Here is a 20,657-nt window from a genome sequence, read left to right as displayed (position 1 = left end):
TTAAGACTAATTCGGCAGTTTTTTGACGATTTCTTCGGAAATATCGATTTGGAAGGCCTAATTTCAATATGAAGTTAATGAGAAAAATATGAGCCTTCACCCGATACCAAAATCTGCATTTTGATAGGGTAAAGATGAGGATAAGACTGTCAATCAGGTTACCTTTAATAAAATGACGGTAGCTTATATGGTAGATGCTTTATAATTTTATTTGATGCAGCTAATTGTTCATCCAAAGACGCACGTGTGCGCGTGTGTTGGGCGTTTTTGCTGGTGACTCAAGTTTTTATTTTCTGTTTGAATCGTTAAAAACAAAATCAAACATGTAAGAGTCATTTCTGACCCCCACATTTAAGGGAATATTTGATTATGGTATTCGCAACCTCTGACAGATTTAATCATCAGTTATCTAAATTTTGTTAGATGTTGATCATAATTTTTTTCAACAAACCCTCTCGACAGCTTTAGTTCACAAAGAACTTCTTTTCTTTTCCCTGAGATGACCAGTGTGTCATCATAAGTTACAGCAAATGTTATCTTGTCTAGTCACCATAGTCACAAAGTGACTAATGCCTGAAGCATGTAAATTTATAAATGAGTTATTACCGTAGCTAGAACGATGATAAAACATGACATATTGTTTAATGGATCTGTGACCCGGGTCTGTAGCTCAAGTTAATGTCATTTGCAACAATTCCGGAAACAATTAATGCCAAAGCCTATGCGACACAATGTCATCGCCCCGATATCTTCATGCAGAAATCGCCATGATGGTAGGCTGAATCCACTCAGTGGCGGCGCCACGGGCGCATGAGGGGACAAATTCCCCCAGTCAGAAGTCTTGTCCTCCTGTTTCCCCCAGTAAAAATCTAAAATGACCAAAATTTCTACTTTTTGCGGGAATTTTGTTGATTTTGCCCCCACCCACTGAAATTCATTTTTTCCCTTCTCCTAATGCCCCCCGAAAAAAATTCCCGGCGCCACCACTGGATCCACTAGTTCTTCAAGAGCCACGCATGGCAATTTTGGTCACTGACCTCTGTAGATGTCAGTGAGCCTGGTAAGTCATCTGCTTTAGACTATCTCTACCAATGGTCTACACTGCAGCACTAGGCCGTGTTATGTTCTGTAACCCTGCAGGGTTGACGAATGAAGGCAGCAGTCATTTTTTTTGGTCTGCGCATATAAAATCCTAATTTTTGTCAGGTTGTAATTTCAAAACGCATGGCTGTTTGTTGATAGGCACGCTTACGACTAGCATGTTCTTTCAACACATATATTCAAGTGCAAGCATTACATTATTGGTTTCTTTAGAAACCAAAAATGACGGGAGATATTCATCATTTTCTGCCCCGATATCGAAAGATCAATACATGTGTATCGGCGTGCATAGCAGATACACGTGTATTGATATAGTTTCCCTGCTTTTACAATATAATTATTTACCAGGCGTTGCCGCTGTGTGCGGCCACCACAATTTCATTTCCTTCATAGCCGTTTCAAAAAATGTGGTTACAAACCACTCAGGAGAACAAACTGCATGAGCTTTAACATTCAAGCTACGCGTATATTCTGAAATATCACCATTCCCCACTTCTATATAATACCAAGATATATGTGATGCGATCAAGCAAAATCAGTCGGAACTCGGAAATATTAAATTTTCAGTTTCTTATAGGATAGTAGAGAGCATTTAAAAAGCTGCATTTTACAGAAAACTCCATTGAAATTGAAAAACCAGTTCCAAAGATATGAGCAATCAAAGAGTTTCCAAAACAAAAGGAAACAAAAGGAAATATCTCCTGTTTGGCTATATCTCAAAATCAGTATTTCCGAGTTCCGACTAATTTGGCTTGATCGCATCACATATGCGACCCGTTCCAAAAAATCCGGAACATGTCCAACTTTGTTTTTGGCAACTTGTTTTCGCAAATGGTTCTTTAGATATTTAGTGTTAATACATTATAAGATTTTTCGGCATCCAAAAGCGCAATACTAGGCCGACTCACCGTACCGGCCTACGTACATGTATTCAATAACTGTTGACCTCAATGTAAATTAGCCAAGGTCAACAAGAGATACTATAATTAATTTAATTTGACTTAATAATTATCGTTAGTATGATGTCCGATTGCGCTATTAAGTCAATTCGAAAATGTTTCATAAATACGTCAATTTTTGTGACATCATTTATCTGGTGGGTTTTTTTTTTACCGAATAGCGTCCAGTCAGAAGTCCTGCTCTTGTTGGCGTACACACAGGATCCACGTAGTAGTTATCTAATATGACTCCTTGAGAGGCTAGTTCGTCAATATTAGGTGTTCGTATAGCTGATCCATACAGTTTGGCATTATAGCCTATGTCATTGTAGCCCAAATCGTCAGCAAAAATAAAAACAATATGTGGAGGTTGCTTTCCTATCAAGGCACGTTTATAATTGGTATCAATGTCAGTGAGATCTTGTGTTGATTTCAGAATAATGTATATGGTCGAAAGTACAGCAGTAAGAATGGCAAATCTTAAATATGAAATTGACATCATGGACTTCAACCATTTGCGCCAACTTTAATACCATAAGTTGTTATCTATAATACCGATTCCCTGCGCTTTGACGGAATTCAACCCGGGAGTTCAACATTCATTTTTTAGCAGTGCTAAGTTTTCGGCCGTTTTAGAGCTTCGCTTAAAGCAAGGTTGTATATACAGGCATAAAATACGTAAACTAAAATATACACTTGACCGAATATGCAATGACCTGTGAATGAGTGCAGCACGGCTATCATTGTAATAAAACTTCCTTTAAAAGGAAATGAGTTCCTCATATGGAGATAGAATACGGCATGCAAGTGGTGGTGCAATAATATGTGTACCCAGGGTGGTCAATTATAGGGGGGAAAGCATTTTTGGCAGGTCTAAAGGGGGGGGTCAAGCGATAAGATTAGATGATAAGATGAGATGATAAGACAATTATTTAAGATTTTAAATTCATGTTCCTAAAAATCTTGCATAGGGGGGGGGGGCAAATATTTTTTGGCACATCAAAAGGGGTTGGCACATCAAAAGGGGGGGGCAAAGTTTTTTTGGCACGGCCGAAGAGGGGGGAAGCGATTTTTGGCAGAACATTTTGAGAATTCGCCACCACGGGGGTATACATAATTATTGCACCACCCCTAATAAATGTAGTTAAACGCACAATAGCTTAATGTAGCTGGAAAGATGAATGTATAAAAACAAAATCATCACTAATGAACATTATTATATTTATGTATAAAGCCAGTATTTCTGACTGATTAGTAGTTCTAAACTTTAAAATTGTATGGCTGACAGAGAAGAGAGTGACGTAAACCGAAACCAGTTGTATTCTTCCTGGTACCTCGATATAGCTATAAAGTGTTCCAATTAAAGATGAAATCTCGCTATCACAATGCAAACCAAACTTAACTATTAAAGGTATAATTTTAGTTGTCAAAAAGTCGTTATTATTGATCAAAAGAACACGCAAACTCACATCCATCCGTCGGACACCTGACAGCTTAATTACTCAACGCTAAGTTATCCCTCACTTAATTAATTGGTTATTAAGAGTATTGCACGATCTCATTTTTGTAGAAATTAACTTTAAAAAGTACTTAATTTCAATATCCGTAATTCGTCAGCGAAGTGTTACGTGTAATGCGATTATCACTATGTCAACTGGATCACGCTTTTAAGTTCTGCACCACGATCAAAATGATCGCAACACAAATTCTATGGCAGGTACTACCAATTCCAAAAGGTGCGTCATCCAGTTACCAGGAGTTACGTAACTACTTCGCTGGCGAATTACGAAAGGCCAAACGTAAATAACATGTGTTAGTTGGTGGCATAAACATTTTCTTTTTTACTTTTTTTCAGCCTTCATAAGCCTTCACAAAATTTTCCGGCTATCAGGTAGCCATCTTTATTCTTAATAATACAGCATATCAAATTCATTTTTCATTGGCAAAGAACAAATATAAGATTGAAGTCAACCACCAGTGTTTTGTTTATAAAGCATAATGCAAAAGAGAATGGAGCATCGGAAAAATTGGTATTCCACAACATTATGAAAAGGTTTGACTACAAAAACGATTCTCTTATAAATGCATCTACGCACAGTTTCCACCTTGGTACACCCGAGCACACAGAAATCTCTGAGCACAGCGAGTCTAGACTCTACGCAGACTGTGTTTTACTACACGGTTGAGTGCATAGCATCATAAGAGCTGTGTGAGATCTAAAAAAAAAAAAGAAATCTGTGATTGGATTTGTCAAACCTCAAGTGTTCCCTTCATCCAAAACGACCTATCCCAAAACAATTTTTGACCAAAATGTAGGTTTTAAAAGTCAAAACCTCAAGTGTTCCTTAAATGTTTTTTCTTCAAATTTTATGTCATTAAATGAAAGAGCACACTTGTATTGTCCATATACTAGCTTCATAAGAATGAGCAATGGCAAATTCTCTTTAAATTGCAAATCTTGTGCAAAATGTTACAATTTTCGCCTGTTTTGTAATACGGTTGTAAATTCAATGAACTATGACTTTGCTAAAGAGAGCTTACAAATAAATATGAATTATATAAATATGGCTACTAACAAAATTATTCACTTGTCCTGGGAAAATCAGCGAAGTCCATTGTACACTTGCATTTATATATCCTTGCGTATAATATCCTCACACAAAAATGGTGCTGCTTTCTCCAAACACTAATATCTCCTTGCACTGCTTTCCCCAAAAATGGTGCTTCTTTCACCAACCACTCTTTCTCCAGGAAACATGCTTCTTTCTGCACTGCTCCACTGTATTGGTCATATGTTATGTTTTATGAACCAGACTCCAGCAAGTCGACAGAAGAACCCTAATCCTTTGATGAGCAGGAGCATATTCGTGTACTCAAAATCTCCTTCGTTGCTGTTTTAAAATAGCACATTATTGGATATATAAACTGGTTCAATTGTACCTCTTTTTGAAGCACAACTATGATCAACACGTAGAGAGTTTACAATCTCTCATGATATTCTGCCAAGAGCAAACTCAAGCTCTCACATTTGTATACTCATCCAAAAAAAACATCATTTATTATCACCATTCTGTCACATTACAACACTTCCTGTGGGTATTCTCGATGATGCCATATCTACTTTATATTATCAGGGATTCCCCTAATGGTGCAATGCGCTGATCACTTGAGCAATATGGGAATCCCCTATGTAATGTTTTTCCGCTTGTCTTATATTTAGCATATTTAAACATCACGCGTGTGTCCCATGACATACTTTCAGCTTGTAAACAAAGTTAAATAATTAAATCAAATTACTCAGGGCACATCACACAAACAAACAAGCTAGCCATAAACATAATATAAAAGTTACTTCAAGAAAAAGCAGCAAGGACATTTTACACATATCCAAAGAAAGTGCTTACCTAGTTTGTCATTAACATCAGTTTTGTATTCAATTTAAACTTAATAAAATTACGGAAGTTCTGAAAAGAAGGAGCAACCTTAGTAATACCAAATAATCTCTCAAATGTGAAAAAAGTTTGATTCTCCTTTGTGATTTCATTGATGAAAACCAACGGATCATCCAAAAGAGGAGAGGAGTGATTTCATTTCATTTCATTTCATTTCATTTCATTTCATTTCATTTCATTTCATTTCATTTCATTTCATTTCATTTCATTTCATATTTATTCAAAATAACATCTAATTCACACTCATACCCATACCATAAAAATTATCACACCAAAGTAATAAAATTGCATCAAATTAAACTGCATCATTGGGTGCAACAAAAACATCAATACACCCTCTTCTATCCTGTGAAACTCCTAAATGTATAACCAACTATGCTGCATTTATACTCTCCCACCAATTGCCAATTATTTTAATGTGTATGTTTTCTGGAATAGATGTGTAATGACATCAAAACCTTATCATTGTGCTCAGCAAATACACACTTTGAGGAGGATCATGGAAGGCTTCAAGGAGTGCCAACTTCCGTTGACAGTCACCTCACTTTTGTGGACTTCAAAATACCCTTCCAGGTGCTCTACAAGGAGTCCAATAGTGCCGTTATGGTAGATTGAAGTATCTCGGAGCCTTTCCAAGTAACAACTGGACGAGCATGTGAAAGAATATGCCCTTTATCATGTTTATATTCCACCACGTGGGAAGAGGAAACCGGGACGGCCGCGCACACTGTACTTACAGTATGTCCTGCTTGCCCAAGATCACAAAGCTTGTAGTCACCTGCTCCGCAGCCGACTGATGATGATGATGATGAAGGTCAATGTGCATGGTAAGCATGGTAAGAGGACCAGCGAATTTGCCAAATTTTCAATTCAGAAAGAAAGTTCCTAAAACATGTACTGATTTTACCTCAAAATCAACACAAAACTTTTAAGTTGTCTTCATACACTAATTTTGGTATTTGCTCTGACAACTTGATTATTTTTTGACAATATTTTCTATTTTGTTCATAAAATGTCTAATACAAAGTTAGAAACAACAACAAACCCAGGGTGAAGCAGTGTTTTCACAAGTATGTAAAGAAATTCACATCGTAGTGCCATTTCAGTTATGTATATATATATCAGCACCAATGAATCAAATATTTGATTGGTCACAGTCTACTTTTGGGCTTGTCCTTTGTAGCATTAAGTATGCCACCTGAATAAATAATTGCATACCATTATGACTTTACAAGGGATCATAAGTACATGTACCACAGCTGAAAAGTAGTCAACCTTATCAACATGTAACTGTTCACACAGTCGGACATTGACTTATTACCGGTAATAAGTGATTTATTACCGGTAATAGTGACTTATTACATAATTGAATGACACCGTGATACTCAATTATATGTGACGTGTCATGTCAAAAGGAGACACTTTTGGGCAGGTTATCAATTTTGAGGTTTTTACATATCTTAAATATAGGGATATTTTGCTCCACAACGCCGTTTTCCCCAATGAAATCGGATATTCCTAAGCGAAGATATTGAGTTCGTAAGTTATGGTATTATAAAATTGGAAATTGAGATATCGGCCTTTAAAAATATTATTGACAATGTTGAGAATAGGAATTACCTTGAAAATTGTCTCAAAAAATACAAGATGTCAGGTATATTCTGGTCTGAAACTATCAGACAATATTTTAAACATTAATAACATCACAAATTCGCAACAAACCCAAATTGTGAAAAAATCGCCCCAGGCAGATTTTTGGCTATTTCTCCATTTACGATCCTGCCCAAAAGTGTCTCCTTTTGACATGACACGTCACATATATCTTCGGGAATTAACATTTCTTTTAAATGCAGACCAATCGTGTTTGCTTCAAATGTATCTGATATAATTCAATATTATTGGAATTGAATTCTACATGCAGCCAGGGACATTTAATACATTGAATACTGCCCTCTTTTTATATAACAAAATGGTGCACGAAATATACCAGCTTACGCATCAATTTAACATGTCTGCACTTAGTTCGAACAGGCTCCGCCTGCATGCCATGAATACCGCCCACTATAAGAGCTGAGAGCAAATTTGAATAACAATACGCTGTTTAAGGATACGATACATGATTTACCGACTAGTGACTCATTTCGGAATGCGATCATGAATTTTGAAGAAAAAAAAAGTTTCCACAGGCTTCGTTGGGACTCGAACCAGCGATTCTAAACTCCCTTTGATTACGCGTCTAGCGCTTTACCGCTCGACCATGGTGGCAGTTGAGCGGATGAGTGTAATGATAAATGATAAATCTCATAATGTCATCTTTAGCCTTTTGTTTACTAAAAAAAGACGCGGTTTGTAAAGATAGATTAGCCGTTTTATGCATAAATAGCAAGAACGTTTGGGAAAGGTTTCAAACAAATAATAAAGACACTGATGTGATGATGAAATTGCGTAAGTCGGGAATTATCTGCGTCGCAATGTTTTGTTTTGGTTTTAGGAATTTGACCTTAAAATTTACGACTTCATGACATGATCATTCGAAATCAACAAAAGATATTTCAACAGTATATGGCCTCATTCTTTCTCTAGAATGTTTTGTACATGTATGTGAAATAGCTGCAACAATGGTTCGCTGCATAATGGTAAAAATATCCTTGACCTAAAAAAGGGCGAGAGGTACCATATTTACGGATTCAGGCTAAATTTGAAATTGATATAAAACGTTTGTTTTTTGATCGATTACAAAAATTAATTTTTGTTGTATAAAGAAATTGTGTCTGGCGTGAATTACACTACAGTTTTTATTCCTAGGGCACTTTGACTTCTTCAAATAATTTTTTTAATGTTAGAGTGAATCCCCTGGCCCTCTATAATTACTCCCAAAAGATCGAGTCCCCTTAAATAACAGTGCGGCACATATTAATTAGCTATTGCCATCTCCTGTAGATTATTCCTTGCTATGATGCAGGATGTTGTGATACCTTCCTTTCAACATCTTTAGCAAGCCATTGTGGTTTCTGCTTCTTTACAATACCAGTTTGTGTAAGCTTAGTCTCCAGTTGGGAATTCAGGAGAAGAAAATATCAACTCTTTATTCCCAAGCCACGGCTGTTTGATGTACATGATGCAGTCATGTCTACAGTAGAATTCATCTCGACCTTTGCAGGACTTAACCCCATTAAAAGCTATTAAACCAAGATAACACTCATTGAAACAGCTCAACTGATTAAATCGGATCTTCTCTGGTTGTGCACATGTGTCTGTTTTCAATGTGCGATATCGCAATAAAGCTGGTATTACAGCTTTAGTTGGGTAACCGATTATAAAGGAAACGGAAGGAAACAATGGTATGTGTACCATTGTTCACGAAATGAGACAAAGACCTGCTTTTTGTTAACCAGCATTCTTCAAAATGAGCAACATAATGATTGTTGACTTAACACGGTTTGGAAATAATTTCTTCATATTTTTGGTGTTATCTGTCGTTTACATATCCTTCCTAAAACTCAAAAGTGCGACCCTCTCCAAACACCTAAATTAGCTAAAAATTTAGGACATGTTACAAAACTATATTTTCTAGAATTTCATAGAATAGTTTAAATGTAGCTTGTACAGTTTTTTGTGGCATCCTTCAGAACGGAGCGGTCCGTTACCAATATAGCTCAATATTTTCGGTCAAATCTCCATTCAATTAACACGGGGAGTTGGCTAGCTATGAGCTAGCTATGCTTTGCCCTCACTCATATTCTACGAAAGTGCGACCCCTTCTGAACATCTAACCTAGCTGTAATTTTAGGTCATGTTAGAGAAATATATTTGCTAGAAGTTTGGAGAATAGTTAAAATATTGGCCGGTTATTTTTCACACAGTGATGTTAACTAGGCAAATGCAATATACTTCTTCATACACTATTTGTAAAGGTCGCGCGTCAATGGTGAGAGCACTGTGTATTGTGTATAGGAAAACGGACAGTAACTGCAGTATGATATATAATTGGCTTCATTATTAACTAAATGCAAACTATAGATGGCGTTATTTATCCTAAATCATATTTCTTTATTTGCAAGGGTTAGGTGATTAACACCGCCATTAAAACAGCTGGAATAGGTGAAACAAGCAACAAGGAAATTTTATCAACATTATTTTATCAAACAATAAAAGGAATTATTTGTATTAAAAGCTTGAAAGGGTAATTTCCAGTAACTAAATAACGCCTCCAATTTTGGCATTAAAAGATACATTTTATATCCGAAAAGGCTTTAAAAATACAATAAAAGTGAATAATTTTGTAAAAGAGGGGATATTAAAGTTGAGAACGACTCAAAAGCATCTGTATACATTAGCACTTTTAGCTGTTTAAGCCTAAAATTTGGTTATACATGATGTTTTGTTTAAAAATCTAATAAATGATCCCATCAAACAACCGTTAAGCCATGTCAGTAGCATTGTGTCACCTGACCGGACCCTGTTCTTTTCAAGCAATCAGAGATATGATATAATTTTGTGAAGACACTCTATGGTAAATGCACATAAAAACTACGAAGACACACTGTGGCCGCTTATTGTTAGGCAGGCAGAATCTGTCAGTCCATCATATCACAACTTTGCCTGGTCATTGAGTTATTCAGTTGCGAGAGAGAACCCGCAGAAATCAGGCTAATATTGTTAGGGTCCCACTTTTGTACCATAGATCACAAGATGCAGGTCAAAGCTCGGCCCACCACCAAAATACTATTAACAGAATTATGCTAACTTGCATTTTCTTTAGAAGAGATATTTTATAGTCCAATATTTTTTAAATCCAGGCTCTTCATTGCAGTATAAATTATGTAGGCAGTTGGAGTCATGTTCCGCGTGTCTGCGTGAACAGGGCCAGGGCATCTGTTTAACAAAAGCTCCCTTAATGAGAGTACGGCTGTTGATTGTTTTAGATCACAAATCTCTTAACTGTCACATGAACTTCTTATGATGCCAGGTTTAAATGTGATCTTTTCTTATACCATAAAACCTCGTCTACAAGCATATTCAACAAAATAATATTGTAACATTATGGAGTTTGAACAAATAAATCACCGATACAAGGATATGCAAACAAGTACTATTGTAAGCTATTGTAAAACCAATCTTTTGTATTGGCATTTACGGCTGTTTCGTATTAATTTAGCTTTCATCAAAAACACTATGGTCCGAGGTTTACGATATGTTCATATGTAATGCGATCAAGCAACATGAGTCATCTGTTAATCACACTCAATGGAAATTGTTTAAATTTCAATAAAGCAAAGGCTTTGTGAGCCACATTTTGCTGCAAATCCTGTGAAAATTAGACTTAGGTAAACTAAAGATATTTCAACAATAACATACAAAATCTTAATTTTGTCAACCAACAAATGAATGAATGAATGAAATGAATGAATATTTATTTCCATAATAAAAAACAACAAAATACAAAGAAATTCAACATCGAAAAAATAAAATAAAACAAGACAATTATGGAGGAGATGATCGAAAGGCCAATATGGCCAGCATTGACCATCCCCTTTCCAGAACTAAATTAATACAACAACAACAAACAAACGAAGTATATTAAGCCTATCACACAAGAACAAAAAACGGGGCTCCAAGAACTAGTTATAAAATGAGATTAGTTGTGTTTTATATTTGTTTCGAAAATGTTTTATTGAGTTTGCTACTTTAAGGTTATCGTTCAGGGAATTCCATAACGGTAGTCCTGATTGAATGATCAGTGAATACTTTCTTGTTTCTTGTTTAGCTTTGTTTGATTATACAATATTACTGTTTCTTGTGTGATAGCTATGATTCTTAGTCAGTGGGAGTGGTCTAGTTCGTAGACACATTTCTGATTGGACAATCGCATGATTTCGGGTGCCGTTTATCAGGCCGTAGACGACCCCACGTCATCATGCGTCTTGATAATGCGTAACACGCGTGTAGAGGTGCGCGTATGTATCGCGCTGGATGCGTAGACTAGTGCGGAATACGCGAACGCGCTAGCAATACGCGCAACAGAATATGTGAAGTTGTAAACAAGTTTCGTTCATTTTATAATGAGGGGAGTTTTTATGACGGTAACTTAGTTTTTGCTTAAAAAATTTGTTTACAGTTATTAAAATAATATTTAGCTGACTAAGAATGAGAATAAACGATAGGAATTTTTATTTTGCCTATCCTCTACCGGGTGATAGACGACAGGCAGGTCCAATATTTTTATCGTAGTGGATACCGGCTGCGCCGGCATCCACTACTCAAAATATTGGACCTGCCTGTCGTCTATCACACGGTAGAGGATAGGCAAAATAAAAATTCCTATCGTTTATTCTCTAAATATCGGATCGTTTTAGAAAGAAACTGTCAAATGAACATGGTAGTTGTTTAATAGAATATTTATACATGTATACACCTAGTTCTAGTTTGAATATATCAAAAACATTGAGCATATTGAATTTATGAAATAGTGGTCCAGAATGGCTTCGATAATGGCTATTCGAAATGGTTCTCATGGCCCATTTTTGGAGCAAATGTATTTTATCAAGATATGTTTTACATGCATTCCCCCATGTAAGTATACCATAATTAATATAAGGCAAGACAAGCGTACAATAAAGCGTGTGCAAAACACGCCCAGGTATAACAAATTTGAACTTGTTTATCATACTTATATTCCGTGAAATTGTTTTTGAGATTCCGTTGATATGGTTTTTCCATGTGAGATTTTCATCGATAATTACACCTAAAAATTTGGTTTCAGTTACCCTTTGCAAGTTTGTACCATCCAAAGTAATATCTCTGTTAACTTGTGAATTATTTATCGAGGTCATTCTAGGGGTACCCATAATCATGTAATTAGTTTTACTAGCAGTTACAAAAAGTTTGTTTGCTTTGAACCAGTTACTCACTTCGGATAACTCTTTATTTATTAATGACATTTGATTAGCAATGTCATTACTTGAGTATAGAATTGTCGTATCATCAGCAAACAATACACATGATACAAAGTCTAATATAGTCGAGGTATTCGCTATATCATTTATGTACAAAATAAATAGTAAAGGACCTAATATTGAGCCTTGAGGGACTCCGCAAATTATACTTTTATGTTTAGAATTTTTATTATTGAAATTCACATGTTGTTTTCTATCACTTAAATAGCTCTTGAACCAGTCGTAAACAATTCCTCTGAATCCAAAATGTTATAATTTATGAAGTAGAATACTATGGTCAATAGTGTCGAAAGCTTTTGATAGGTCTAGAAACACTCCTATAGTAGTTTCATCATTTTCTACTGCATTATTATCTTATCAACCAGATGCATAATTGTCATTTGAGTGGAATGATTGGCTCTAAATCCAAATTGTTTATCATTGAGAATGTTATTATTATTAATAAATTCAACACTTCTATTAACGATCAATCTTTCAAGGATTTTGGAGAAAACTGGCAGAAGTGATATAGGTCTGTAATTTGAGAATATCCCGGCATCATCTTTTTTTTATAGATAGGGATTATCTTAGCTAATTTTAATTGGGTAGGAACATAACCTGTTGACAAAGACAAATTAAAGATTGCTGAAAGAGGATGAGCAAGTTCTTTAGCTAGTTATTTTACAACGAAGTTTCCTATGTCGTCATGACCTGCTTAATCATATAATATTATGATTGATGAGTCCAGAGATGATAACAAGTGATTTTTGCAAGTCAAAGTCAAGTCACAAGTCATTTGGTCCAAGTCGAGTAACAAATCATTTAGTTCAGTCACAAGTCAAGTCACATTTGGTCACAACTCAAGTCAAAAGTCATTTAGTCCCAGTATAAGTCAAGTCACAAGTCTCTTTGTCCAAGCCACACATTATATTGTCCAGCTGTAATTAGTATTCAGGCATCAACTTAGGCCATCCAATCAATATTATTATTAATCCTGTTGCTGGCATTTCATTCCATCTGCACTTAAGGCAACATTCAATTGAATACATGAATCCAAAACCCACCCAAGTCCATGGGAAGTGAATTTGAGAAAAAAACTGTGTATCATTTTAATTCCTTCAGTTAGATTTACCTGGTCAATATGGTAAGTTGTACGTGCAAATGGGTGGGTTAAGACGATTAGCATTTCAGGGACTTCGCGGGGTTCATTTTAAATTCTGGACTTGGGTGGTTTTTTTAATCATATACTAAGACAATAATGTTGGAATGAGATTACCACTAGTAAGATAATACAAAACAAAGCACACAGTTATGTATAATGTTGATAAGCGTTCTGCCATGTAATATAAACCACACACTTTCCTTGATTAAACCCATTTTTTTTTCAAACGTCACACTCCAGCAATGAATGTGTTACAAGAGGACTTTTATACATACTGGATTTCAATCAATGTGTTACAAGACTCAAATCATGGACTTGGGTTGATTCTTTCATACATGCTATTTTTCACATGCTCAATAGACACAGAGGATGAATTTGAGTTGTTCTTTCATACATATGACAGGCCTATGTATAGCAACACTTTCCTATGCTTAACTCAATTTGGCCAAAGTATGGACTTGGGTGGCTTTTGTATTCATATATTCAATTGTTCTCCAGCTTATATTCTAGCTTTATCTATGTTTTAAGCTCATTATTACTTTGTTTTCATAATTATTACTAACCCTACCTCTAATTTCCATTTTACATGTCTATCATGCACGGTTGTTTAAATTCTGGTTGGCTAAATGGTTTTATGCGACAGTCTGATGAACTTGTGAAGTGGTTTTGCCATCTCAACCTTGCCCTAACATTGGAGCAAGAAACTAAATAGCAAAAATAAACAAAGCATGACTGAAGCTTCCGTTTACTTTAATGCTCTATTAACTATCTTTAATATTTCTAACACAAATTTACCCGTGAATTATTTTTGGCATACACAACCCATCATGGAATGTTTGAAAGTTTATAGGGTCACTGGACTAGCTTTTGACTTGCATTGGTAAAAATTTAAGTCATTTTGTGCAAGTTTAAGTCAAGTCATAAGTCATTTCTTGCAAGTCCAAGTCCAAGTCAATGCTAGTGTCACAAAATCAGCGACTTGAGTCTGACTTGAGTCCAAATCGCATAACCCGAGTCTACAACTCTGTTGATGACACATCAATAAGAATCACAAATTTATTTTATGTCCTAGGTTGCACAGGTGCAGATGAAGTTTGGATAACTGGGGAGGCAAGGGGCGTGATACTAAGATCATCTGGAATGGAAGGCTTACTTTTCCCTGCATTTCTTACAAAGAACAAGAATGGTGCCCAAACTAGAGGCACCATGCCTATAATAATACACATCTTCTTAAATCCAATTGCATTAAATAAAGGCACTGCTACAAATGGTGAAGCTAAATATGGAAGCGTGAAGCCGAGATTGCCCACTCCTATCACTCGGCCGTACGCAGTTTGGTACTCATTTTCTGCAAGGCCTGACAGCATGCTCATGGTACCGTATCGTGCTGATCCAGTAAAGTATATGTAGAATGCAAAACAGAATGAGCCTGTGATAGGTGATGGAACAAATGGGAGCAAAACGGATGGTAATGCACATAGAGCCACGTGTAAGGCAGTATACATACAGATATGCTCTGGGTAACGGTTGTTGAATTTCACACTGATAACATTCGCAGCCACTTCCGTCACTCCTGCTGTACCCAAAAATAACCCAGTAGTCGTAGCGTCACTATTAAATCTATCTTCCATCCATATGGCCAGCACGTACTGAATGCAAACCTTAGGAAGCGCACATGCTGTTAAAGTTAAACTTAGTAAGACGACTTTATGATCCTTTATGATATCTGTAAGCTTCACTCCTTTGTTTTTTGGTTCTGTATGCAGCAACGGAGTGGCATTCTCATCAATTTGCACATCAATATTTTCATTTACTTCGTTTTTTGTCACAGATCTCTTGATTTCACTCTGAAATGTCACAAGAATACATAACACAAGGAAGATCTCCAGTGGTACGAAACTTAAAAAGGCAGCTTTTTGTCCAAACTCAGCGTAAAGGATCCCACCTATGGCTGGTCCAAAGAAATTAAAGGCAGAGCATGCCATAATCACACCTAATATTGTCTTCCCTTCATCTGTGTTTAGTGGGTACAAGGAATACACTTTGCCAAATATATTTGGTGTAGAAGCAGCACATGCAAAACCCTGCAATAGTTGTGATACGAATACAGCAACAAAGCTAACGGAAAATGCATATAAATTTGTGAGGACTATTGAAGCACCGAGAGCTGCCAGCAAAGGGACGTCAAACCCAAAAGCATCTCCAATACTACCAGTAATTGGAGACGTTATTAAGGACATTACTGGTAGTGCCATATATACAAGTATCATACGAGAGTCAACTTTGGAGCCAATTGCGTTACTTTCTGGCACCATTTGGTCAGGCGACTCATCTGACTTTGGAGGAAAAGTTTGAGACACAGTGAACGAGGCATGATTACCAAATTCAGCATAGTGAGTTGACCAGTTTCCGTGCAGTGAAGGGTATGCAGTATTTCTTGTTTGCACACTTCCAACATTCAGTGTGGTCCACTTCCATTGAGCCATTAATGGTATAATCAGTGAAGTCAAGATTTTCATAAGCAGAAAAATCCCCACACTGGCGAATATAATTAAATATTTTCCCCATCTTCTACAAGTAGCAGTTACTGGTTTCAGATCCATGTTATCGGTGTCGAAGGTTCAAGTTCAAAATGTTATGCTTTTTGATAAAAGAAAATTATTTGGCAGCTTCTGGTGTGCATACATGGAAGATATTTTACCCTTTCCTCAATTCAAAATTCTTCCATTTGAATTTTCTGTACTGATTTGCTATCTAGTGTTTTGGGTATAATTTACGTTAAAACGCTATTATGTTTCCTTATTTCTAAAATTCTTACACTAATGCATATTTTATGGCAAAATACACCTGGCGTATTGTAATGAAGGCATGATTTTAATAGCGGGCAATCCCGGGTATATTATCATATTTTGCATTGACCAGTGACATACTTAACCATTTCCTTTTACGCCATAAAATAAATTTAATTTTACTCATGTATCGACCTGACACAATACTGTTGGCAATTTCCGTAATGACACATTGTGTATATCAATTAGGGACCGTTCACAAACACTTGTAAGGGGGGCCTGATGCAAAAAGGGGGGCCCTGAAATTTTTTGACCCTCCTAAGGGGGGGGGCCTGAAAAAATGACCACAAATTTTCCTGGAAAAATCGAGTTTATATGCTTTTCTATGGGGTTGACCCATAATTTTCATGTCAAAAGGGGGGCCTGAAATTTTCGAGGTCTATAAAGGGGGGGCCGAAAAATTTTCGCGATTAAATTTTTTTGCATCAGGCCCCCCTTACAAGTGTTTGTGAACGGTCCCTTAACCTACGACCGAGAAAGCCAAAAAGAACAAGGACACGAAGGTTTTGCTAGTCATGGATGGCAATCCAACAAGTTTCCTTTTATTTTATTTTTGCTAGGCAAATCCAGAGAATAAAACTTACGTTGCTTAGCTTTCGATAGCAGGGCAGAGCAGGGTATGCCATCTTGATCACGGGGATCTCCAGCTGGAACTGGTAGTCTCGGTCCTACGATGCGATGTGTGCTTAAGGCCCGGTCACACTATGACGAATAGGGGTAAACGGCAAGCGACGTTAAGGCCCGGTCACACTATGACGAATAGGGGTGAACGGCAAGCGACGTTAAGCTGCGAGTTGCAATTTTGAATTTACCGTAACTCATCGTGTGTTGCCGTTAGTTGTCGCTGACGAATCCGTTAGCGACCGCAGACGGCCGAAATTATTCGCCTGGTCCGCCGGCAAATTTTCAACATGTTGAAAATTCTATAACGGCAAAAGAAGTAGTTGTGATTGTCGTTAGTTGTCGCTGACGAATCCGTTAGCGACCGCAGACGGCCGAAATTATTCATCGCGTCCGTCGGCAAATTGTCATTATGTTGAAAATTTGGTGACGGCAAAAGAAGTAGTTGTGATTCCGTTCAGATTTCGTTGGAGACCGCAACCCTCATTTCTTAGACGTTTCCATACCGTGCGAATTTCGTCACAATTTCGTTGATAGCCGTTGTCAACGACCATTGACGAAAAAACAACGGCAAGTGACGTCACGATCTTGGTGCGACAGTGACTTGCGAATTTTGTCCGGAGGGTGACGGATGTTGACTGTTGATGGCGGGTCGTTTGCGAGTACCTGCGGCATTGAAACGGTGGTCTGCGATGGGTAACGATTTTTAAACGATAGTCAAAGATTTTAATCTTTTTGTGCGATCTTTGACACGTCAGTTCGATTTCAATAGACTGTCCGGCACGATGCAATTTTGAAGTTCACATAAAAAGAAATATCAATAATAATCAAAAATATTAATATTTTTGATTATTATTCATATTGATATTGATGTTAATAATTTTGATTATTATTGATATTGATATTTTATTATTATTGATATTGATGTTAATATTTTTGATTATAATTGATACTGATATTAATATTTTTGATTATTATTGATATTGATGATAATATTTTTGATCATTATTGATATATTGATGTTAATATTTTTGATTATTATTGATTTTGATATAATAGTTTGGATTATTATTGATATTGATTTTAATATTTTGATTATTATTTTACTGAACCTAAATACCAATAAGTGTTCGTCAGAACGGAAATGCACCTGTCATTTACCAGTTTTGAAAGTGGGAGGAGCTTTAATATGGCTCTTAAAAGTGGTACGCACTCAGAGAGTTTGAATGGCCCCCATGGGGCCAGACGTTACAAAGTTATTGTACACAAAGAAACAGTGTGAGTTCATTGGACAACCTGGAATCCGCACAGTTGTTTTTGTACCGTAAGTTTATAACATTTGACCCCAGGGGGGCATTCAAACTGTCTGAGTATATACAGCTTTTAAGAGCCCTATCTTTAAGCTCCTCCCCTGTTCAAAAACTTGGTACGCTGTAAGTGTATTTCAGCTGTGATGAATGCCAGGTGCTGACGAAGTTTAAGAAATATAACCTCAAACTCCTCTAACTTTGATAATAACATCCATGTTGCATAAAGTCCGAAACTGTGTCCCCCACAAAGCTCAAATTCAGACTCCCTAAATCCGCCATTTTAGGCAAACTCGCTACATTATGAGCACCATAATGTAAACATATGGAAAGCACACTTTCTATCAAACAATTATTTTACACCATCTCCCGACATACCCTAATTAATATTTAGCCCGTGCGGTCTATGCAGAATCCATCCAGACCAGTCATGGAATTTTGCGATAAATATTCCATATTAAATGTCAAGTCTGTATTAATAGTTTAGATTATTATTGATATTGATTTTACTATTTTTGATTATTATTGATATTTATATTATTTATTTTTTTATTATTATTGATATGTGTAATATTTTTGATTATTATTGATATTGATGTTAATATTTTTGATTGTTATTGATATAGATATTAATAGTTTGGATTATTATTGATATTGATTTTAATATTTTTGATTATTGTTGATATTGATGTTAATAATTTTGATTATTATTGATATTGATGTTAATATTTTTGATTATTATTGATATTGATATTTTTGAGTGGATGACCAGAACGTTGTGAAGAGTGGAAACGCCAAAGTGGACCCGCACACACACACACAGGCTTTGATGTCGGCCGCTGAGTCACGTCATCATCGCCGCAATCCACCGTCAGCTGCCGTTCCTTGCCGCAAGCAAATCCGCTGCCATTCATCTGACCTCGTTGCTTGTTGTCGGGCTCCGTCGAGACATCGTCACTCGTCGCCCAGACAACGTCTGGTTTTGTCGCTAGTCTCCGTGTCCTGCCGTAGCCTTTCGTCCCTTGCCGTCGTGTTGTTGCTGAAGGTCGTTCCCACTCGTCAGCGAATCTCCTCTTTTTGCCGTCGCTTTGCCGTCAACATTTTGTGATTTTCACGTTCGTCACCATTCGTTGGTTATCTGCCGTCATAGTGTGAAAGGGCCTTTACTGAGAATAAAGGCTGGTTGGTGTTGTTTTGGCAGACACAAAGACATCCTTTGTGATAAAAAGCTACCAATGACATTGAGGAGGCGTACGTATAACCAATGTGTGTTACCCACCATGACTTATGGTGCTGAAACCTGGCCTACAACTAAAGATCTGGAACAAAAACATATGTGACCCGTCACATCAAAACTGACCACTTGGCGGCTGGTTTCATTGGCAGATATTACAATGAAAGAAGGGGATAAAATAAACATAGAATAAAAAGAAATTTGAGCTTATTTTGCCTCATAAAACATCTTTTTAAAGCTAAAAAAATGCTGTTTATCCTAGTATTTAAATCTCTATTTTCATTTCTGAAGCTAAGTGCTTGGTTTTGATGTGATGGGTCACATAGAGGCACCGCTTGGGCTAGGGATGTGCAAGACAGGCAAAAATGGAATATTCTTGAAGAGGGCTTCATACTACAGAGGATGAAACAGCTTAGGTGAGGTGAGGTGAGGAGGTCTATTACCATTTGGTCTAATATCATTTCGTCTAATTCCCGTTTAGTCTATATTCAATTGGTCTATTACCAGAAAGGCTAATTGCCACGTAGTCTGATAATCATATAGTCTAATGTCCATTTAGTCTGATATTGTTTGGTCTAATAACCAGAGTGTCTACTAACCGAGTATAATCTAATAACCATTTGGTCTAATATTTTTTCAATGACCATTAAGTCTAATAACCGTTTAGTCTAATAACCGTTAGGTCCAATACTCGTATGGTATAATAACCAGTTAGTCTAATACCATTTGGTCTATTTGCAAATTCGTCTAAAAATTGTCATTTCGTCTACGACTGCTTACGGGCTGTAAACACGTAACAAGACGAGCACGTTTATATACACATTGTATATGCATTATTCCCAGGAATTATTATTGTTTATTAATGTTTATAGATATAAAGAAAATAATAAAGAAGAACACATGTAGCCAGCAGGTATTGTATATAGGCTTACTCGAGTGAACGTGACATTTTGATTGGCTATTTGTCCTTCTTTTCCCTGTCTTTTAAAGTTTAATCTATTTGGTTCATCATGCATCACCGGGGTACCACGGCATGCGAAGTATGTGGCGGTATAATT

At 36.6% G+C, this 20,657-nt stretch overlaps 1 protein-coding gene across 1 annotated transcript; it reads right to left on the bottom strand.

The window, feature by feature from the left end:
* Positions 1-14,649: 14,649 nt before the first annotated feature.
* LOC140170792 (vesicular acetylcholine transporter-like) lies at positions 14,650-16,074 on the bottom strand. Its single transcript, XM_072194013.1, has one exon. The coding sequence runs from the start codon at positions 16,072-16,074 to the stop codon at positions 14,650-14,652; it is 1,425 nt and encodes a 474-aa protein (XP_072050114.1).
* Between the last annotated feature and the right edge of the window lie 4,583 nt (positions 16,075-20,657).

Source organism: Amphiura filiformis, chromosome 15, assembly GCF_039555335.1.
Source record: "Amphiura filiformis chromosome 15, Afil_fr2py, whole genome shotgun sequence".
Taxonomy (NCBI): domain Eukaryota; kingdom Metazoa; phylum Echinodermata; class Ophiuroidea; order Amphilepidida; family Amphiuridae; genus Amphiura; species Amphiura filiformis.
This window is presented reverse-complemented; position numbering and strand designations above follow the sequence as displayed.